The sequence below is a fragment of the Salvelinus sp. IW2-2015 genome, linkage group LG25, assembly GCF_002910315.2.
Source record: "Salvelinus sp. IW2-2015 linkage group LG25, ASM291031v2, whole genome shotgun sequence".
Taxonomy (NCBI): domain Eukaryota; kingdom Metazoa; phylum Chordata; class Actinopteri; order Salmoniformes; family Salmonidae; genus Salvelinus; species Salvelinus sp. IW2-2015.
In genome coordinates, this window is record NC_036865.1 from 15,879,258 (window position 1) to 15,903,329 (window position 24,072).

General features: G+C 40.1%; 2 protein-coding genes across 2 annotated transcripts; one reads left to right on the forward strand and one right to left on the reverse strand.

The window, feature by feature from the left end:
* Window positions 1-6,659: 6,659 nt before the first annotated feature.
* On the forward strand, window positions 6,660-20,991 carry cfap43 (cilia and flagella associated protein 43). The gene is given in 38 exon segments (XM_070434956.1): window positions 6,660-6,753; window positions 6,973-7,226; window positions 7,347-7,443; window positions 7,546-7,716; window positions 7,873-8,023; window positions 8,177-8,321; window positions 8,603-8,685; window positions 8,879-9,010; window positions 9,097-9,213; window positions 9,305-9,385; window positions 9,563-9,711; window positions 9,843-9,946; window positions 10,048-10,221; window positions 10,529-10,683; window positions 10,890-11,054; window positions 11,170-11,300; window positions 11,522-11,693; window positions 12,108-12,218; window positions 13,160-13,237; window positions 13,358-13,483; window positions 13,598-13,702; window positions 13,798-13,914; window positions 14,057-14,251; window positions 14,790-14,996; window positions 15,114-15,203; window positions 15,431-15,511; window positions 15,697-15,825; window positions 15,945-16,064; window positions 16,163-16,270; window positions 16,789-16,875; window positions 16,970-17,058; window positions 17,146-17,356; window positions 17,673-17,785; window positions 18,010-18,169; window positions 18,335-18,499; window positions 20,201-20,281; window positions 20,391-20,544; window positions 20,780-20,991. Coding segments are annotated over 38 exon segments (5,103 nt in total). The 5' UTR covers window positions 6,660-6,670.
* Window positions 20,961-22,403, reverse strand: sfr1 (SWI5-dependent homologous recombination repair protein 1). Its single transcript, XM_023970348.2, has 3 exons — window positions 22,308-22,403; window positions 21,579-21,977; window positions 20,961-21,457 (listed from the first exon to the last, which is right to left on the reverse strand). Exons 1-3 carry the CDS (start codon window positions 22,401-22,403, stop codon window positions 21,266-21,268), a joined length of 687 nt encoding a protein of 228 aa, XP_023826116.1. The 3' UTR covers window positions 20,961-21,265.
* Between the last annotated feature and the right edge of the window lie 1,669 nt (window positions 22,404-24,072).

Consider the following 24,072-nt stretch of genomic DNA (forward strand, 5'->3'; position numbering starts at 1 on the left):
TATTATGTTAAGAGATCATTAATTAAAGAAATACATTAAAAGCAAACAATAAGTTATTTTATAATTATATACCACTATCCCAGTAGGTTACTAGAATTTCTTAATGCATAGATGTGGATATCCAGTTGAAATTGTACAACTACATAYATTGACTATCCTCAGCTAGGGTGTGAGTTTGATTGGTAATAAGGTCATGGATACGGTACAAGGTCARGGTCAGCATACACAGTCAGAGACAGAGAACACCACAATGTAGCACAGAATGTTTCAGTGGGAAGCAATGGGGGAATGAAGGGTGTCTAGTATCAATAGACGTTACAATACATACATCCATCACCTCTTTCTTGTTCCAGAAATCACAGTATCATTGCTGCTGTGAAAGATTGGCCAATTTATTGCCAGTACTGTGCAGTATTACAAAAATCCTTAAAGTACGTGACATTATTGAAGTACACATTACACTACACACCTATTGAGCTCCTTGATTTTGTGCAGTTTTATTCAGACAACACTACTTCCTTGCAATGGTTTGACGAAAACCAGGATTTTATCTGTGTAAGTCGCCACCTACTGTTTTAATAAAGACAACGCATCACTTCGCCAATGTCTCATGCATCACCAGTTCAGCATCCATAAATTTGCCCATGTCTCTATTTTAGTCATTGATTAACTGACATACAGAAGGCTGAAATACAGGCTCAGAGTTTTTCCTGGTCTGGTCAAGTAGTCAGGTAAAACTCTTGKCCTTAAACATTCTCATTCCAAGAATATGTGAACCCTGCGGTCGTTTATTTACATTCTGTCCTGTACTCTTAGATCGTTTATCTTCTTTCTCTATTTGGTTATCTCTCCCCTAACCTAATGTAGCAGGCCTAACAGAAACGCCTGAAACTAGATTCCCCCAATATGCTGGTCTTGACAAAAATAAAATAAAACTGTCAGGGTTCTCTTCTGCACTGTTCAACCAATCCAGTAAATGTGGACGAGTTAAAATTGAGTGTCGCTTTGTTAACGTCCAAAAGCGGATTCAACCTCACAGGCTCTCTTTCCATTATCTCCTGAAAACAGATACATCTGGTTAGGGGACTTGGCAGAAGCACAGATTATCCATTATATTTACCAGATATTCCAGAGAGAAATATTAATGCCGTCTTTTTCTAGGCATACTCACTCCGGCATCGTTTGTTGGACAAAGCCTATGTGGGAATTAATGGTGTTTTTGGATAAACTCTGAAAATAAGGTSTGTAGTAAACACAGGTTTAGGAGATCTTATACGTTTTGTTCTATGAGACAATCTATCAGCTAACTTCCCTTTGTGAATTTCTAAGCATTTATATGATTTAAAAAAGCACATAAAGGCTTCATAATTCATAAAGGTCATGTTAACTGACATTATCTCACAGAACAAAACGTAAAATAACTCCTAAACTTGTGTTAACCTCAGACTTTATTTTCRGCATTTAACCCAGAACCCTATTCTTTCCCCATTCAAATGGCTGAACCAAATATTATGGATTTACTGATAAGATAGATGTTTCTCTGCCCTAGTTGAGTTGTTGTTGTCCACATAGTGAAACGGCGGGCTGTCTAGCTCCCGCCTACTGTTTCTTTGGATTGCTGGATACATGTCAATATTGTAAAACCTTTTTGAATATTCGATGAGGGTTGGTGACATCAACTACCTGTATTCAATGGAGATAAATGCTACGTTACCAGTCTCATTTCATAAATATGCATAGACATCTCGAGACAACTCCGATACAAAGTGTTTTATCTAAAAGTTGCTGGGATATCACATTTCCTACTTATATCAGTACACTTTTAACAACTTAAGCATTATGAAACTTCTATTAAATCAAATAAACCTCATGTAGCAAATAAGCCATAGATTTTTTATTGACCAAATTCGACACTCCATGCTATTGACCTCCATACAAAAACGTCACCGGCTCGAGGGAGACAGATTTCCCGCTGAGTTGGGCCTCTCTCTTCCTCTTCCTCTCTGGCTGAACGAACCAGGGGTGACTCATTTCGGGGTTTAAGGACTACAACAAGTACATTGTAGCGACAGACAGCTGTGTGTTATGTGTTATGCTGTTCGTTGGTTTTGTTGGTTTTGTTGTACGTACCAGTACCCACTGTTTGCAGGGTCCGACATGCCAGTCAATCGGCTGTCTGCCAACCACGGGAATACCTGGAATGTTCTTGTGCCGGGCATCCTGATGGTTGGTGGAGCGTCGAGAGGGGGGGTGGAGCATTGCAAGTTTAAGGCCATGTTTAGCCATTGTTCTCTCTCTTACGTCTGGCCTTAACAAGAGATTGTCACGGTTGTTTTATACGGGTATCCTTGATTTATTTGCCGTGGGCTACGGCCAAACAGTAGCCTGTGTTGAGTTGGGTTAATAAACCGTGAATTTGTAAACTCAAACCTCTGTCTGGACAATTGCTCCTTTATGATCTAGCTAGGTCATTAAATTGGTGTCAGAAGTAAAAACGTAGATAAAAGTTAGCCAGCTAGCTAACTGACTACCGTGGCTAGCTAATGTACGTGAGAACGGGGATTGAAAATGCTTAGAGGGAATCTTGCAGCACAGCTATCCTCGCCATAACGCGATCTTTCTCCTGTATATTATGACTTCGGCTATGTCTTTTACAAAATAGCTTCCAATACTCTACTCAGCAAACTGGATGCAGTCTATCACAGTGCCATCCGTTTGGTCACCAAAGCCCCTTATACCACCCACCACTGCGACCTGTATGCTCTAGTCGGCTGGCCCTCGCTACAAATTCGTCGCCAGACCCACTGGCTCCAGGTCATCTATAAGTCTATGATAGGTAAAGCTCTGCCTTATCTCAGCTCACTGGTCATGATAACAACACCCACCCGTAGCACGCGCTCCAGCAGTTATATCTCACTGCTCATCCTTAAAGCCAACACCCCCTTTGGCTGCCTTTCCTTACAGTTCTCTGCTGCCAATGACTGGAACGAATTACAAAAATCGCAGAAGCTGGAGACTTATATTTCCCTCACTAACTTTAAACATCAGCTATCTGAGCAGCTGACCGATCGCTGCAGCTGTACATAGCCCATCTGTAAATAGCCCACCCAATCTACCTACCTCATCCCCATATTGTTTTTATTTACTTTTCTGCTCTTTTGCACACCAGTATTTCTACTTGCACATTATCATCTGCTATTTATCACTCCAGTGTTAATTTGCTAAACTGTAATTACTTCGCTACTATGGCCTATTTATTGCCTTACCTCCTCATTTGCACACACTGTATATAGACTTTATTTTTTTTCTATTGTGTTATTGACTCTACGCTTGTTTATTCCATGTGTAACTCTGTGTTGTTGTTGTGTCACACTGCTTTGATTCATCTTGGCCAGGTCACAGTTGTAAATGAGAACTTGTTCTCAACTAGCTTACCTGGTTAAATAAAGGTGAAAAAATAAATAATAAATGGGACAATGGGATGGGATGTTTGTTATGAAGTTGAACATATACGCTATGGCAGAATGTTTAAATGAAAATAAAAAGAAAGTATTTTGGACAAAGAATACACTACCAGACATTCTATTCATATATATTTCAATTTTTTGAGCCTTTATTTAACTAGGCAAGTCAGTTAAGAACAAATTATTTTTTACAATGACAGCCTACCGGTGAACAGTGGGTTAATTGCCTTGTTCAGGGGCAGAACGACATATTTGTACTTTGTCAGCTCAGGGATTCGATCCAGCAACCTTTTGGTTAATGGCCCAACACTCTAATCACTACGCTACCTGCCGCCACAATTGACACATATAATGAGGCAAGGACAAGGTAGAAAATACAGCTGGAGGAAATATAGCTTAAGAACTATAGCTAGCTATAGGCCCGAACCAACACATGACTTAACCCTTGTGTGGTGTTCATGTTTTTGTTATTCACCCAATGTTCGTGGGTCTGATGGACCCACAACATTATTGGGTTTTTAAAACAATACAGCAATAACAATTTACTGAAAAATATTTAATACTTAATAATTAAATATTGACTTATATCAATTGCAAGAAATTGCTATTTACCTCTGCTAGATCACATTTATCAAGAAAAGCGCTATTCATTCAAAAATCTATTATAATCAAGACATGGGTAGAATAAATCATGTTTATCTGGAACAAATATAAATGAATCAAGGTTTTCATAACTATTGATGTTTGTTGCTTCGAACTGAACAAATTGGAAGAACACATTTTACATACAGTATTTTAGGGAAATTATAAAATGAGCCCCATTGAACACAAATTAAGGCTGGTCTATACACCACATGAGGGACAGAGTTTAACGGTGTGTGTGTTGCAAATGCATTTCTTGCACTTGATGCATGTGTACTGTGTCTTTCTGTCCTTCTTGGGTCCACACACATCACAACGCTTCTTCTTGTTGCTACCGGCTGCAATCTAGTATGATGAAAACACTTAGTTCAGGAATTTTACGAACATCTCACTCACTCAGTCACATATATAGCTGCAGCAGGCCAAGGTAGGAGAGTCAGACACACACACATGCAACATCACTCACACTTACTTGTGTGAATTGTCGGTTCTGTGGGTCATGCGGATGGGGTACCAGCATCCTCCTCCTGAATCCTCTTCACGATGGATTTGTCAAGATGACAAACACGTTGTACGCCAAAATGTCCAAGTGGCCAGCATAGGGTTCTTCTTTTGCAGCTGTAGCCAGTCACCAGCTTGTCTAAAAATTGTCCACCGCTCCTTTTATGGCATTGTAATTAATTATGATTTCTGTTTTTTCTGGTCATCCCTATTCAGCGTACTCATGAGTACCACATTTTTGCATTTCTTTGGCACGTAGGACACTAGGGATGTGTCGGTTGTTAACACAAACTTAGAGGAATTGATAGGCCTGTTCCGTGTATTCAACAGCTGAGGTGGGAGCTCAGGCTGGGGTAGAGTGTGGGAAAATACTGCATTTTTTACAATGTTTCGAAATAATGTATTGTAATAGTATTGTGCAAGTTCCCGCAAGATATTGTGTAGTTTCACACACTACAAAGGTTAAAGAGTATGAGAAAAGCGGGAGACAGGCAGACTGGCAGCGAGACAGACAGGTGCTTGGTGCTATGTTGAAACAGCCGGCCCAGGGAGGAGGAAGACACACACACTTTTCCACACTTTTATTACCCTCGGGTCCAAGAAGACCCGAACACCACATATGTAATATAAATGTGTAGGGGGGTTCACAGTGTGCACTCAATGAAAATGTGTTATTTTACATGTTCTTCACAGAAAATGAGCCAAGGCCAGTGAGTCTCAGGTTGAAAAAATAATGAATTGTATCATTTTTAATTTAGTAAACATTGAAAATGGGTCCCACAGGCCCGAACACCACACAAGGGTTAAATAGATTTTAGAAGTTGTCTTTCTTACCTTTGGCAAAATAAATTCAGAGGCCATGGAAGATGAGCAGTTGTGGTTACTCCGAGTCTCTGAGTGACAAACGAACATGTTGCACACTTGTATAGAAACATTAAAATGCAAACAATCCTTGTGCACATGTTTTGTAAAATGAAATTAATACCAAGGTAACATTATTTTCTTTACTAAAGTCACAGATAGAACAAGGAGCTAGTTATAGTGTTAGTTATTATAAATATATATGGCAATGTTACGTTCTCCTCTTTGTTTTGACCATGTTTCCGAGGTGTGTGGATTTAACACAGAGTTACTGTCTTAACAATTTTTTTTTGTGGTATGGTCAAAGATATATATATTATTTTTAATAATGTAATTTTTTTTTTTTATTAACAAATTTAATAACAAGTATAAACTGGGTGGTTTGAGCCCTGAATACTGATTGGCTGACATACAATGGGTATGACACCACTTTTCTTTTTACTRCTCTAATTACATTGGTAACYAGTTTCAAATAGTAATATGGCACCTCAGGGGTTTGTGKTATATGGCCAATATAAAAGCTGTATCCAGGCGTTGAGTCGTGACTAAGAACAGGCCATAACCGCGGTATTTTGATAATTTTCTTTTCTTTTGTCTTTTTTWAATTCATAATACAGATCAACAACTTACATCAAACAAAACAGGATGCAAGTATTAACCAGAAAATACTAAAACACAAAAWATATCAATGAAATAATAAAAAAATATATACAATTCTAGTGGCATTGTAAWCCCTCTGAAACAATATCATTATAATGATTCAGGAAAATGTTATTCTTGTTGTTATTCACTGGGGTTAATGTTTTAATAAGATAGTTAAATTCAATCAAAAATATGTGTAATTTTGGTATAGAATTTTGGAATTTTCGTTTGTGTATAAAGTATTTGGCAACAAGAAKAAAAMATTCACAATCATTTCAGTGGTCTTGTTATCATTGCAATAGCAACATATTATATCCTTCATTTCAAAAACATGGGTAGTGTTCATAATGGTAAATAAGTATTCTGCAAGGTTTTCCCAAAATTCTGACACAAATTTACATTCAAAGAACAAGTGGTCAAAGATTTGTATGTAATTTTACTTTCCTGGRTGTGACGGATTTAGAAATCAACAAATGGTTAAAACGCATGTAAGGGGAKGGTGCGGGAAGAGAAATTGTAGTTGTCAAGGCAACAAGACCAAACATTTGCTCCTGTGTTACATGCTAGCTGTTAGTTGTCTTGCACAGCYCAGTTTATTCAGTACATTTCCAGAAATGGATGTATTGGGAAATTTAGAAGTCAGGTAAGTTMAAATGCATTGGTTTGTTCGTTTGGTTATGCGTGGTGTATCTTAGTTCATCTAAAATGATGTGTGTTAGCGAGATGGTTAGATAGCAAACTATATAAATTATGTATCTATATTCACGTTAACGTTACAGTAACTAACGTTACTAGCTAACGTTGGCTACTATAATGCACTCTTAGAAAAAAGGGTTMTTCGTCTGTGTGTTTTKTTTCTTAGGTGGGCTCAGGGTTTGACAAGCCAAAATGTTGAATTTGTTGACAAGAAAACAGCCTGCTACATTTGTGGGAATTACATCGTTTTCCTGAATATAGAGACGAACATTAGAAGTGTGCTGCAGTGTCCTGGTCGAGGTATTGGTGCCTTCACAGCAAATGGACATTGCAGGACACTTGCATTCTCCAACCATAAACTAAATCCCTCCATATTTGTGTACAACTACCCTGAACTTATTCTGAAGAATGAACTGAAGGGTAAGTCTTTATCTGAAACATTGACATTATTAACATGATTAAAGAGTTATATACATTGCATTAGCTATTCAAATACTTCCTCCAGTTAGCAATATTACTAAAGTGTTTTCTCATKTACAGGAACAGCCCATGTAGACTACACATCTCTGGCACTAAGTGATGCTGGTCCTTATTTGGCCTGCTGCTCATCAATACCAGACCACACCATAACAGTATGGTAACTGAAACCACTCCACTTAATATCCTCCTTACACATTCATTTAAATGCCCTCTGTTTTGTACACTCACTATTTGTGGTAATACCAATACTTTTTTGTAGGAACTGGGAAACTGGGGATCCAATTTGTAACCAACCACAAGCTGGAAAAGACATCACCTCTTTGGTGTTTAACCCAATGAACTGGCTCCAGATTTGCTCTTTGAGTGCATCATCATCCCTTACAGTTTGGAACATTGAGAAGAGTGACAGCTTTCATATAATGAAACCAGGGTAATTGAGGTTAATTGTAACTACATAAATGTTGCTGGTTATTTCAATAATCACAATTGATACCTACAATAAATGTTATCCGTGTCTTCAATATAAATTGTATGGGTACATTTCATGTGTTATTAATTTATTATTAATTACATTGTCAATTGTCAGTGTGATAGATCTCCCTGCGACTGATGGCTGTCTGGTTGAGAGGGAGATTAACCCCTCTCATGTCCCCACTGGAATACTCACCTACTTCGGACCTCAGATGCCCACCTCAGCCATCGCAGGGCTTGCAGAAGACAAGGCAGAAACCTTTGTGGTACTGTCTTCTTAACACCTCTCAACCGCAGGAACTAATTGCACAGGTTTTGTCTCACTCTGTAGTGAGTAGTCTATGTAGAAAATGTATTAAAACATGTGCAGTTTTACTCTTCTCAATCTCAAAACAAGTTCACTATCCCTGTTTTGAAAGCCCAAAGAGTGCATCAAGACCAGGCTAAGACCTAGCACCATCTGCTGGACAGCCTCATCAGAGCTCTATGTGGGCTGTCAGGAAGGCCACCTACTGCAGGTTGACCCAGACTCTCTRGCTGTCTCTGTCCTCTTCAACCCCTCAGGTACACCCTGCTTTCTCATAGCACTCTTTACTCTGGCCCAGGGGACCTGCTGTGTACTGGCTCTCACTCCAGATGAGTATCAGTCAGACACACATATTGAGGTTCATGGGGAACAAAAATGTACTGACAGTCACCAATTTTAGAAACATTGCCAAAAATAATCTACTTGGTTAGAATAATTGTGCACTGACATATCACRTCAATGATCACAATTATATGTGTAGTGTTATATTGCATGTTCATATCAATATGATAAAATATGTGTGCTTACTACTGTTCAGCTGCAGATGACATTCCTGGGTTCCAGCAGGGTAGCTTCCAGAGCTTAGCCCTGCACAAGGATGGACTCTTTGTGTCAGGAAAGGTAACAAACTGCTTTTCACATGGATTGGAGGATGGATACATGATATCCAGCGAATTCAGTAGTATGAAGTCTGGCTCTCAGAGTTCAACTTACTTAGATGCATTCCCATTTGATCTGTTAAACCACCTATTTAGAGCCAACAACAACATATTCCAGATTTATATCGTTTAAAATAGGCTTTTCTATTCTACAGGAGAATGTGCTACGCTGCTTAAAAATTAAGGGGAACCAAGTGGAGGTTACACAAACTTGGACATTGGAGGAACCAGCCACAACCATAATATATTCTCCAGACTATGAAACACTGCTCTTAGCTTCCAGTACAGTGAGTGCATACATTGTACTGTATTATGGATACATATTTTAATTATTTCTTGGCTCTTGTTATTGTATGCTTTTTCTTTTTTCCAGGGGCGCATCTACAGGTATAAACGATCCCAGTGTGAGAAGGTGGTGAAAGTCCTGGACGTTCTCAGTGGAGACTTTGTGGCAGCAGCTTCACTGTACACTGATAATAACTTATGTGTGGTAAGAGATCATTGATGTCATGTTTAACTGATGTAAATGTTTTGTAATGGATCCTCATTCATAATGATGTTGGCGTTTCTCCTCGTTACAGTCAGTGAGGGACTCAGGAGAGTTGCAGCTCTGGTCTCTAGATGCTGGCTTCTGCATCGGCTCTATATCTCTTCAAGTAAAGGTTAATAGTCATTCAATTACAATAGTATTAGGGCAGCTATGCTAAATAATACAGTAAGTAGGCATAGTCAATTGTGAATTGTGCTTGTTACAGTATTTAAGTGAAAAGTCTCATGTAAACTTCATGGACAATAGAACAATAATTTTAAAAAATTAAATCAACTACTATTGTGTCTAGGTGACCAGTTTGGCCTGCTGTCCGATTGCTCAATACGTTGCCGTGGGAACAGTGTCGGGGCATGTCCTGTTCATTGAGCTGACCAGGGAGCAGCAGCCTCGTCTGGTGCACAGTGTTCACCTCTACCACACTCCTGTGGACCACCTACTGCAAGTATCTCCAATGGGTTTACTGTTGTTATTTGCATTTTGGTTGTCCTTATTGTAAAATGTTAAAGAGCCTTTCAAAGTTATCAGTGTTCAATAGTAATGTTGGATTTCATATTGTTTTTGGTTTACAGTTTTGATCAAGGAGGAAACTTCCTTATCACTGGTGCCTCGGATGCAAATATATATGTGTTGAATGCAAGGGCTTCCAGAGAATTTGAGGTAATCGGATACACAGGTACATTAATKCTCCACAAAAGTCCATATATGTTTCTCCTGGTATTTCTTTAACTCATTTCAACCCATTATGTTTGATTTAAGCAGTGTTGTTCTCTCCAGGTGCTAAAGGAGCCATCGTGTCCCTCTCTACCCAGTACAGCCGGGACATTAAGCAGGTCAAACTGCTGGCTCTGTGTGCTGGAGAGAAGGACATAGGCCGAGGGGAGGGAAGTCTGCTTACACTGCTCACTCTGCCTGTGCAGGAGCTCAACAGGTACTGACTGGGCTGTGTGTGTGTGTGTGTGTGTGTGTGTGTGTGTGTGTGTGTTGTGTGTGTGTGTGTGTGTGTGTGTGTGTGTGTGTGTGTGTGTGTTGTGTTGTGTGTGTGTGTGTGGTGTGTGTGTGTGTGTGTGTTGTGTGTGTGTGTGTGTGTGTGTCCACAGAAAGAAACTGTTGCTTCATCATCCTGCCTATCATCCTGCCTGACTTTGGGTCTGTTCCATTTTATTTCACACCTGTCTCTGTTTGATTCCTGTATTGACACGCTGGAACTGAGATAGAATGGAATTTGTGTACTGCTGTTGCTTTGCAGGGGCAGGAGTGTGTGCAGACCTGAGAGGATGTCTTTCCAATAATGTCCTACAGCGGTGCACATATGAGGTCCCTCACGCACTCAGCTCCTCTGCCCTGGGAGCCAATAAGATCTTTGGCTACTGCCAAAAGAGAAAAGCTCTCCAGAGATTCCAGCTACCTGAGGTAAGGTCCCATGCATTTACCAGTCGGACTTATGTTTAAAACCCCATAAATCTTATATCTAACATCTGAACATTTGTTGATGATGGGTGGTTTGCTGTTTAGTTTTTATTTGGTCATGACTTATGACCAAATTTGACACAATACCAATAACATTTGCATAAACACAACACAATACACTTGCCCACTGTGTCATGTCTGTCTCCTAGAGCACAGAATGGTCCTCTGACCAGGAAGTGGTCCAGTTGACCCCAGAGAAGGAGGTGGAGGGTCACCCTATGGGCCCCGCCTCTGTCCTCCTGTCGCCCCACCAGTCTTGGCTGGCCTCKGTGGGCCAAGACGGACTGCTGCGCATCCGAGAGATCTCCAGTCTAGTATGACCTTGTTTCACTTCAGGCTTTGCATGTTACATTGAACATAACATGCAGCTTTGTGTTATAACCACTCGTAATGCTATTAACCTGAGTATGTTGTCATTGTCATGTACAGGACCGGTATGTTCAGATGCAGTGCCACTCGTGTTGGCTGGGAGGGGTGAGGACAGTGTCCTTTACCTCAGACAGTCAGACAATGATCACTACAGGCCTGAAAGACGGCTCTATGGTCTGTACAAGACTAAGGTAAGTCAACGGGGACAAGTCTGAAGGTAATGCAGCGTTGGAACACCAGAGAGCACTGTAGTTCATGTAGATGTGGAATTTCAAAGATTATTAGATCACTCTAAAACATATCACAATTTCTACTATAACAAGGAGAACCTTTCTTTCATTATAATGCATTGGACTACTTTAATTTGTAAGACATTGTATTCTGTCTATGTATTTTTCTGTTTTCCATGAAGGCTGAAAATGGCAGGTGTTGGCAAAGCGAATGCAGCTACACAGTACAGCCAGTCTATAGCCAAATACCAGGAGAGTGTGATAACATCAGAGAACCCTATTCTCAGTAGGATGGCTGACTGGGACCCAGAGGCCCTGTCCCCTCCTGGGTCTGCAGATCTACACAGAGCAGAGGTAGCCAAGGTTACCATTCATATCACAGGAAGTTGCTGGCACCTTAATTGGGGAGAACGGGCTTGTGGTAATAACTGGAGCGGAATTAGTGGAATGGTATTAAATACATCAAACACATGGTTTCCAGGTGTTTGATGCCATTCCATTTGCTCCGTTCCGGCCATTATTATGAGTCATTCTCCCCACAGCAGCCTCCTGTGATTCATATAGATTTTACATCCTCCATCTTAACTTACGCCTCACTGCGCCAGCTAAATACATCCTAGTTGATGCTATTCACACAGGGCTTGTCCTTTGCATCAGTGTAATGAAGATAATTTCAGATCCATCAAATCTTCTGGAGTCAGATATGTGATGTTTCATATTCACACATGAAATGTAGTTAATTTGTTTGTCCTCACCTCCTGTCTTTAGGCCAATGATAAGCGACAGATAGTTGATGTGACGGAACAGGATGAGAGCTCCACCAACCTGCCCTCAGCCACAGCCTCAGACTCCACCTGGCTGGACAACAAGCTGAAAGCGGTCAGTAACACTGCTGATGTCACTTCAGCATAAGAGCTTTAGTCCGTCATTGTAGGCCGTCATTGTCAAGAAGAATTTGTTCTTAACTGACTTGCATAGTTAAATATAGATTTGGTACTCAGTTTCACCCCAGTACTGATGGGAGAAACATTGATGTTGCCCTTGACAAATACTTCAATACCTAATTCACAAAACAGCTGTGTTGCTGTTGGCACATTCTTCCTGGGTGATAGCGACATCTTAATTAACTTAATCCGTTTTAGTGTGAAAAGATCRGGCGCAGATTGGGAGCAAGGCAGGTAAACATTTCGGAGATTGTAGATAACACTGAACTGATATCAAAAGGTGTGGCATTCATTGTGTTGTGGGTTTGCACATTGTAGATCACAGTTAGATAACAGTTAGATAACATGAAACAGCCATAGTTGGGTAACGTTCAGCCACTGTGCCATTACCTGCTTTATTATTTGTGTGGGTGATGTGTTTGATTCCATTCAAGTCCCATCATGTTGAGTATAGAAGGATTTAGTAGGGTGTAATGTTATAGCTGATGTATTGTGAAAGTCAGTGTTGACAGATATGCTGGCAAAACAATGTACTGTTTTTCAGGTAGTCCTTTGAGTATGGGGATACTAAACAGAACAACAAATTGTCATCAGACAATACACACATCTTGCTACTAGCACTATTTTTTTTTTTTACCTTTATTTAACTAGGCAAGTCAGTTAATAAGAACAAAGTCTTATTTTCAGTGACGGCCTAGGAACAGTGCCTTGTTGTCCTTTGCCTTGTTGTCCTTTACAGTGCCTAACTGCCTTGTTCAGGGGCAGAACAACAGATTTGTACCTTGTCAGCTCGGGGACTTGAACTTGCAACTTTTCGGTTTCTAGCCCAACGCTCTAACCACTAGGCTACCCTGCCGCCCACTATACTGTCCACAGGTTATCAATGAGGAGATACAGCAGTTTTCACAGACAAAGAAAAGCCTGAGGAAAAATATCAAACAATTGCGTGACACAGTAAGCAGAGCTCTAATCCTCTTTTTATTTACTTTGCTTAATGAATCATGCGTGAGTGTAAAATTAGACACAATATCATCAAAATGCTAATGGCTAATGTGACCATGTCGTTGGCCCCAGATCCAGGCAATGATGCGTGAGAACGAGACGCTGCCTGACATGGAGAAGCTGGAGCAGCAGGAGTTCAACCTGGATGTAGATGAGCAAAAGAGATTGCAAGCCGAGGGGGAGCAGGAGGTCACCAGGGTAAAACATACACACCACCACACACACACACACACACACACACACACACACACACACACACACACACACACACACACACACAGTGTGATAGTATTCTTATTGACTCCCTTACAGGTCCGAAATGAGATTGAGTTGGAGAACCTAGCCAAGTGTTACCTGCGTGACGTCCTTAAGAGAGAATGCTGGGATTCCATGAAGATCAAAGGGCAAGCTATCAAGGTAACTTGAGAGTCACAACCAAAATGGAGTTGGTTTTCAAAGGTGCAGCAACAGATATGTTTTGAGACTGTGTGTTTTGTTGGCTTTTACCTTAGGCCTTCCACACTGAACACGAGGTGAAGAACTACCCCATGAAGGAGCGGACACAGCAGGAGCTGGATGAACTTCATAGAGTGGAGAGTATGAGGAAGATTGAACGGGCTGACAGTAATGTGAGTTAGAATGTGCTGTATGTCCCTTTAGTCACAGTGCAATTGCTAGAGATTTTGCCAATTTTATACACCTGGCAATAGTGCCAAGCGATATGTTTTTTTTTGTTTTACATGCCACTCATCCTCTTCCAAAACACTCTAGCTCCAGCAGGAGATTCTAGAGAAGAATAGCAAGACCACGGCGGAAGAAGAGGAGGAGGAGGAAGGMCATGAGATGGAGAGTGCTTCCCTCACAGGTAGCCTCAGTGCCCAGTATGGAGGCTCAAACCCCTACCTCTACAATCAGTTCAACCTGCACATCAGAGAGCAGAAGATCAACCAGATCACTTTGCTACAGGTAAACAAACTGTTTGGCAATATGTACTAGGATTTTAATAACCAATGTATACATATTCAGCATTTAAAGGGCAATTCCACCACTTTTCAACCTCATATTCATTATCTCCAGCACGATAACAACAGTGTCTACATATGTGAACACGGCACATTTCTATGATCTGTGGTTGAAATGATAAAAAAATCCAGGGTAGGATTAAAAGTAAAAAACKGTGTTTTGCAAAACCTGTAACAAGTTTTTTTTGCCAAAGACAGGGTMTTTTCTTGCTCCTCATGTCACCGTGAATCTCAGTGTTTGAAAATCATTTTATAGATTTTTTTACTACAAAACATAGAAACACACCATTTTCACATATGTAGACACTGGTATTGTGCTTGAGATAATGAATATGAGGTTGAAAAGTGGTGGAATTGCCCTTTAATGATTAAAGTATTAGTGTTTAGCATTTAATAACCATTGAGTTTAGCTAAGTATTTCACCTAATTGCCTATAACAGCCTCCTTCTCCATTTGACTTCTCACCTTCACTCATACACTAGGATGTCATCTACAAAGTGAAGACAGCCTTTAACACAGACTTTAAGGGGGTGCACAAGCAGAAGGAGCAGGAGATTAACCGAGTGAAAGATAAGAATCGTCGCATCATGGAGATCATGTCAGAGCTGGACCTCAAGAGGAAGCTGTGGGAGCCCAGCCTGTCTGACAACGAGCGGCCAGAGAGGGCACTGTCTGTGGAGGACTCTGAGGTTAGACTTTAAACTGTTTTTTTTTGTTATTGACCTACTTTAATGGTTTAGATTTCCACCAAAACACAAGTTACTGCACATCAAATTATAATTTATGACTTATGACCCCGTCTCCAGATTCATTTTGAAAAGTACCTCACCCCAGAGCAGAGAACAAAAGAGGAGGAGAAGAAGAAAGAGGAGGAACAAAGACGGCAGACGGCCAAGGTACTGTATCACTAGCTTCCTACCTTTCCCATCTCCCACTTATTAAATGTTTACTCTCAGGGGTCATTCTAACAGCCGATAAACCATTACTAACCCAAGCAAGGTCTTAATCACTAACCGATAAATTGTGAAAACTGAGCTGTTTTCTTAGTAAAAATACAGTGTGAATTGATGTTATTGGCTTGGGTCCCCATTGAAACAGACATTCTGGTTCTCCTTCTCYTTAGAGTGACAATATCAGAGAGCGAGCTCTGGATGAAATGATGGGTGGAGTACTCGAGCTAAAAAAAGAGGACATCTTGAGAGTGGTATGGTGGTGGTCAAAATTAAATATGGAAATGAATTTAATATCCAATATTAACATTTAATACATCTACTGTTAACATGATAAACATTTATTAAACGTGATTGTCCTGAAGAAAAGTATGTGAATGACAGATTGTAGAGAATGTGTTTGAATGTATTTTCTGACCCTGTACTTTTCTACATGCAGGAGGTGCCTCAGCCTGAGTTCATTGTATCCAAACCGGACATTCAGTGGACAGAGGAAGAGAAAAAGAKTTATAAAGAGTATGAGAAGAAAGCCAAAGAACTGAGCGAGGAACAGGAGAAGTACAGAAAGGTGTGATTTTTGTGTGAAAACATCTGCTTTTCAATGTTGTATTCAAAAGAAATACACCATCATAATAGGACCCAGACTTGATATACTACACAAGTTCAGTTGCCATTGTCTTGTTCCAGACTCTGGAAGCTGAAATGAAGAAACTACAGACGTCCATCATGGACTCCACTCAGGGGTTTGATGAAACCTTGACCAAGCTCTTTGAGAGGAAGGTGAAATCTGAGATGGTTATATACCAGGTRAGACAGCGCACACACACACACAGATCAAGATTTAATTAGAAATATACAGTACATTCCATGTGCCATTGTTGTTTTCTTGCTATGTTCTTTTGTAGGAAGAGCTGAAGATTACAAATCTAGTTCACTCCATTCTGATAGAGGAGGAGGTTCTCAATAGAGAGCGAGAACTCAGCCTCAAGCTAGAAAAAAACAGGGTCTACAAGGTGAGATGTCGTTATATTAATGCCAGTGGAGGCTGGCGGGAGGAGCTATAGGAGGACGGGCTCATTGTAATCCAGCCTTTACAATGAGCACATCCTCCTATACCTCCTCCTACCAGCCTCCTCTGATTCATGCTCTATTTGCTGAGTATCTTTCTCATGGGGAAGGGATTTACAATGGTTGAGTTCACAGGAGGTTGGTGTTTGTGGTAATGGCTGGAGCGGAGTGAGTTTCCATGTGTTGGATGCCATTCCATTCCAGACAATATTATGAGCCGTCCTCCCCTCAGCAGCCTCCTGTGGTTGGGTTAGTGATAATTTTATGTTAGCTATCCTATCTCTATTATATACAACCATATTATTACACATTCCAGTCAGATATTATCCTGTTGCTCTGTCTTAGACTGTGTTTTACAAGCTCCAACATGTGTGGCATCTGAATTGGTTTGCCTTCAACACTGTTCTTGTTACTTCCTGTACTTTGCGTTCCCATCTCTTAACATGCCTTRTTCTCCTGACAGAATGAGATTGGAGAAGAGCTTAAGAAGCACAAAGAGGATGTAGAAATGTTCCGGGAGACCTACGACAATGTTGTGGCCGAGGACAAAGTACGACTGGCAGTAGCACGTCTACTATCTCATGTCAGGTACTGTTCTACACTTGTTGTTCTTGGGTACTATCTGACATATTGTGTATCCCTAGCTTCTCGACAGGGGTTTCAGGAAGGAGTTCTTTGATGTCCCAGGCCATGTTGTTGATCAGCTGTACAAGCTATACAAGCGCAGACCCAGGTACTGCATAAAAAAGAGACTGTACATACAGTTGTTGCCATTCAGATTTTTAGAAGAGGTGCAACATCCCAGTACTCTCTTGCCCAGGGTCCAGAGGATGAGGACCCAGGCAGACAACAGTACCAGCCCCTTTAAAGAGCGGCCCCTGCCGGGCCCAGTGGCAGCAGAGGGTCTCTGTCAGATGATGAAGGCCATGGAGGAGCTGGACGCTCCAGAGAACATGCCTGAAAGCCTAGACTTGTCTGTGTGGGAGAGGTTCTGCCTGGCCCGCAGAGCCAAAGTTGAGAGTGAGCAGCAGGTAATGGAAAACCAGCCAGGGGACAAGTGAGGTAGTCTGAGGAAATGTTAGTGGCAGTACATGCATTTCCTTGTCATCGATGTTCTCCAGCACCTTGAAACCTACAGTATATTTCATAGAATATATAAACTTACTTTACTTACAGGGTAAGTCTGCCTTATTAAAGTGTTATGTAACGCAGGACACATACAGAATGTGGAACAGAGAATGAGCAATTGGATCCAGTTAATTATCCCATTTTGTTAAACATTGTAGTAGTTCTAGTTAATTTCCCTTTGTTATTTCAATGTCATCTTYTGTGTCTTGTCCTACTCAGGTGAAAGTTAAGGCTTTGACTCTGGCTGAAATGCAGGCCTTTCTGCAGAAAAGGACCGATGAGGATGAGAGTGCAAGACTGGAAATGAAAAGTCTCATGGATGACATCAATGGGTAAGAGTGTCATACCGTGAGAGTACATCAATTATATTCTTAAAAGCGCAGTASATTTTTCACTAAACACAAATGTTTCCACCCCATGATTCTTTTGAACACTTTATACAGGTGTAGTCTTTCTTAACAGCTGTGTGTCTGAACACGAATAAGCTTGGCATGCAAAGCTAATTCAGGAGTGACTCATTGATAGCTCATGGTCTTTAAACTCTTGATGTCTCCAGGCTACGAGAGGAGAAGATGCGTTTCCGCCTGGACATCATGGTTCAGATCTTGATCAAGCAGGGCCAGGTGGAGATGGAGAACGGAGACTTCATTGCGGACTACTCTGACTCTCTGCTGCTCCATAAGAGTGTGGTGGAGGACCTCAACGGGACCATCAGAGTGAGACCCATAGACATTCTTTATTCATTTACCTGAGCAGAGTCATGCTAACATTGTAGCATAAGTTAAACATTTGTAAATGGGAAAAACAGGGCAAAAATGGGTCATGAGGAACTCCACCGATGAGATGCATAGGCTATGCATTGACCTGTGCTCCTCTGTCAGGCTCTAGGAGAGCAGAAGATAGCCAGCATGGTGGAGTGCAAGGACTTCCGTAAGGGCATCATCCAGCAGGAGTGGGAGCACAAGAGGATGAGAATGCAGAAGGAGGACCTGAACAACAAAGCCAGGGACATTCAGATGCTGCGAGTCTCTCAGGAGCTGCAGGAGGTATACTAAAGCTTACCATGGGACAGGTCTCCCTGGAACAATAGTTAATTGCAAAGGCATACAGTACACTACCGTTCAAAAGTTTGGGGTCACAGAAATATCTTTTTTTTTTATAAAGAAAAGCACATTATGTCCATAAAAATATCAAATTGATCAGAAATACAGTGTTAACATTGTTAATGTTGTAAATGACTATTGTAGCTGGAAACGGCAGATTTCTTATGGAATATCTACATTATCAGCAACCATCACTCCTGTGTTCCAATAGCACATTGTGTTAGCTAAAGTTAAAAATTTAAAAAGGCTAATTGATCATCAGAAAACACTTTTGCAATTATGTTGGAACAGCTGAAAACTGTTGTTCTGATTAAGTAAGCAATAAAATTGGCTTTAGACTAGTTGAGCATCAGCATTTGTGGGTTCGATTACAGGCTCAAAATGGCCAGAAACAAAGAACTTTCTTCTGAAACTYGTTAGTCTATTCTTGTTCTGAGGAATGAAGGCTATTTCATGCGAGAAATTGCCAAGAAACTGAAGATCTCATACAACGCTGTGTACTACTCCCTTCACCAAACAGCGCAAACTGGCTCTAACCAGAATAGAAAGAGTGGGAGGCCCCAGTACACAACTGCGCAAGAGGACAGACAAGTACATTAGTGTCTAGTTTGACAAAGACACCTCACAAGTCCTCAACTGGCAGCTTCATTAAATAGTACCCGCAAAACACCAGTGTCAACGTCAACAGTGAAGAGGCGACTCCGGGATGCTCCGGGATGCTGACCTACAGCATTGTACGAGATCTTCAGTTTCTTGGCAATTTCTCACATGGAATAGCCTTCATTTCTCAGGACAAGAATAGGCTGACGAGTTTCAGAAGGTCTTTGCTTCTGGCCATTTTAAGCCTGTAATCGAACCCACAAATGCTGATGCTGAAGATACTCAACTAGTTAAGGCCAGTTTTATTGCTTCTTTAAAATCGGTACAACGGTTTTCAGCTGTGCTAACAATTGTAAAAGGGTTTTCTAATGATCAATTAGCTAACACAACATACCATTGGAACACAGGAGTGATGGTTGCTGATAATGGGCCTCCATGGAATATCTACATATGCGACCCAAAAAAAACAAACAAAAAAAAACAAAAAATCGGCCGTTTCCAGCTATAATAGTCATTTACAACATTAACAATGTCTACACTGTATTTCTGATCAATGTGATGTTATTTCAAAATGGACAGAGTGCTTTTCTTTCAAAACTATTTCTAAGTGACCCCCAACTTTGAACAGTAGTGTACATGTGATAATAGAAACCTGTGGTCTGTTTAACTCAGCTGGTTTGGGCAAAAATGCTAGCAACACCAAAGTTGCAGGTACAAGTATGAACCCTCTATAGGCCACAAGACATTTTATTGTCTGTAATATAGGTTACGCTGAAAAAGTGTCTGCAGTGTAACACTGTAAAATCCCTGCATTGCCTCTTCCACATGGCCAGAAACCATTGACATATCAAAAATACCCTGAACCACGACACCTGTTTTTAAGCTATAAAATGATCAACCTGCTTTTTTGTTCTGACATTTGACAGTAAGAGCTTTGTATCTTTCGGGGGATGTAGAATCAATCTATGTCACTGCCAATGAAATAGGCATGTTTTTCCACACAAACTAAGAGATCATTATTTAAACAAAGCTTTTTGCCCCAAGTATCTCAGTGAGACGGATCATGACAACCGCATATCAAAGCAGGTTTCAACTCTGGAGAAAACCATAACATTACAGGAAAAGGTAATGTGAACTGAGTTAATATAATTTCATATCGATTACATTAATTTCACTGAATTGTCACATTTATTCAAGTGCTTAAAATATCAGCTATAATGCTTGTGTATTTCAGACTCACCAAAAGAATGTGCTGACTTGTAAGAAGTTGATCAAGCAACTGAACAGACAGGCAGCARTGAAGGCAGCGAAGAATTCTGCTCTGGATGAGCAGCTGACCAACATGCAAGTGACTGTGGCTGAGAGGAGGCACATCTGTGAAGCCATAGGTACTGTAATAATTACTAATTTCATTGCAGTATAGGTTTACACAATTTTAGGTACATCATTACTTCAACTGTGATGTTATCAGGAGTTTTATAGGTATCACTGTGTACATGTGGTGGATATTGTTCCATTGCATTGTTGTTTTTAACCCCTAACTGGCCCCTTGATGCCTCATTTCCTATAACACTTCCACTGAATCATCTAATGAACTGTGATGCCATTTGCTGCTCTGCTCAGCCATGGAGGAGAACCATGAGAGTGATGCAGAGGAGAGGTACCAGGAGATCATCCAGAGGAAGAAGCTGGTGGATCTAGCCAGGACCCAGGCTGAGGAGGTGGCTACCCTCAGGGCAGAGGTGGAACGCATGAGGATGAAGTCCTTCCCCGCTCTCGCTCAGCTAAAACATAACTRACAAGATTTAGGAAACACTTTATTTACATTTTTTTAACAAAACGTCACAAACTGATTTTCATCTTTAAATATAGAACTCTAATAAAATAAATTACTATGGTAGGTAACAGTATGAAATTAAACTGATGAAGTGGCAAATTAATGTTATTTTTTCACTCTAATTACTTGTGGATCATAGTAAATTTAGGTTGAAAAACAGCCAGTACATAAGATTGAATCTAGATTATTCAACGAAGGCAGCAAATCTGAGGCAGGAAATTTGATAAACAATTAATATTATTTGTGACGATATGAACAGAAGGCATGTGGGTCTATGCATTGGTGAAGTCCTCTTCTGTGCGGTCAAAGTGCAGTATGCTGTCCTCTACACCAAAGAGGTCAATTAGCTGGGAGATGCTGGCTTTCCTGCCATCTATGGGGAGATCTGACTGGAGCTCATACAATGCAGCCTGACTACAACTCCGCCACTTGTCAATCAAAACTCTCAACTGTGTCAGGTCATTCTAGAGAGAAGTGAGAGATGGGGAATACAATAAACAGTGGTTGAATAGTCACATCCAATTATACAACATTTTTTTACTATGAGAACACCCATGTCATTTAGCATTTTCATTGAGGGGTTACCTTGCTTCTGTACATTTTAACCATCTTCAGTCGCCGTAGTCTCTCGGTCCTTTCTTTAACCTCTCTCTTCAATTGGTCTCGTAGTTGTAGCAAGTCTATAGGAGTGGGTTGAGCTGATTCAGGCATGGGGCCAGGGACCCCAGCCCTTCTAGTCTCTGGACATTCACTGGGCGTTCTCTCACTCGTCTCTGGACATTCACTGGGCGTTCTCTCATTTCTGTTGATGTCAATATTCTTCTGTCTGTCTGTTTTGGCACCATGCTCGGACTCTTTGTCTGCTGTTGAGGGTAGTTGGTCATCATCGATGTTAAGACGTTTGGCCACGGAAACAGGAGAGGTGAAGGAACGTTTTGATCTTTTCAGTCGTTCCTTCAGAGAAGAACTCATCTGCTGTTTTGGCTGAGAGAACGTTTGACACTTGTGAATGACACTGAACAACAGCAAGAATCATGCCATAGGCTCATTACTTAATACGAAAAATCCATGTAGAAAAACATCAGTACGTTAAATATRTATGTTAGAGGGGTTTGACAGAAACGTTAAGAAATGGTATCYAACTATACTGTAGCTATCTTTGTGTGTGTATTCAGCACAATTAGAGGGGTTTGAAACAGATAAGCTACTGGCTGCTACATATATTAGTTAGGTAATGTTAGCTACTTAGCTAGCTAGATTTCACTGTAAATTACATTGCAACATGCCTGGTACTGTAGACCGTCCTTACCTTACCTTTTGCACACTACTGGATTCACATGGGCTTGATTTTGAATAGCAGGGTGTGCCGTGCACAGGTTTTGATTTGGTTGTCTTCGGTGTGGTCTCCATTTCTTTAATTACAACAAGCTACATCCATAAACGCAACGCGTAGGTTACAAATTGGCCTCACGAAAGTTATTCACGGGATTAGCTTGCTAACAACAAGCTCATGCAAACCTCCAAGCTTTTATTGGTCATTATTACAGTCACAAAGTCATRACCCCGCCTATTTCTACAATTTATTTTCTTAAAATCGGATTTTAAAACTAACGTTAACCACACTGCTAACTTATACATAACACTAACCTTACATTAACATCAAAAAGCCAATTGTTGTTTCCATGATTTTTTACGATATAGCCAATTTTTATTTTGTGGCTGTGGTAACTAATGGAAAACCTTTTGATTGGTTGAAAGTTGGACTCCACATTTCCTGTTTACAGAAAATAACTATGGGAGTTGTAGTATATCAATCCTAAAGCAGATTTAATACGTTTCAGGCCAATGTATTTATGAATATTTCAACTGGAAAATCTATTTTGTTTTAGTACAGAAATCAACAACACATATTGCTTTATTTTATTTAATCAGTAGTGTTGAAGAAATATTTTTTTCACACAAATTATTTTAGTTGCCCAGGCCTTCAATATTTTGTTGCAATTACGTTCAGCTCAACAAAAACATTTAAATTCCCTATTAAAGGATTTATTCGCTAATCTCAAATATGGCCACATATGTTTTTCAATTTGTGAGAGTTTTGCGATGCCTTATTTTATTAATTGTCTTTCAATAGAGTTTGCCAGTTTGTAGTCCTAAAAACGGAAATGAGTAAACTCTGCTTTGTTCAGCYATTCCTATGGGGAAAATAAATGGTGAAAGAATCAATTATGTGTATAATCCCTGGATTGCTCATGCTATGTGTTGGCCATTGAAAGGATTTGAAGCCACCGGTCGTACTCCATAGGAATTCAACAGTATTTCAATTAAATGTTTCAAAGACAAAATTACATGCATTTAAGTAACATTAGTACTCTATATAAAAAAAWWMYTWWAAAAAAATGTTTTCATATATTTTTTCAAACTTTTTATGTTTAGCTCATGTAATATAGTTTAAAAGTATGCATTAAAGTGTTTATAATAAAATAACCGTGTCAAATACTAAATGCATTTTTTTGTTTATGCACATAATTGGAAAGAAATGAGGTCTGAGGTTAACACAGGCTTTGGAGATCTTATATGTTTTATTGTATGAAATAATATCAGTCAGTTAACATGACCTTTATGAATTATGAAGACTTTATGTGCTTTATGTGCTTTTTCTGATTACATTAATGCTTCAAAATYCATAAAAAGTGATGAAAATTATCWCAAAGAACAAAACGTATAAGATCTCCTAAGCCTGTGTTTACCACAGACCTTATTTTCKGAGTTTACCCAAAAACATTACAAAAACGAAATAMATTTCCCCATAGGCTTTGTCCAACAAATCATGGCGGAGTTAGTGTTTACGAAAAGACACCATTAATACTGGTCTCTATCGCCTTGGGGAGAGAGGTGTGGATTGAAATTATATCCTGTCTTGACTTGAACATCAGCATCTGGCTGTCTGATATTACACACCTTAAGGGAGGGAATTTTTTACTTTTTATACTGCGGTTGATTCTCCTAGAGATGAAGGTTGATGATGATTACTCTGTCTGAATGAGTAAGCAGACAGAACTTTTTTTCTTCAGGAATT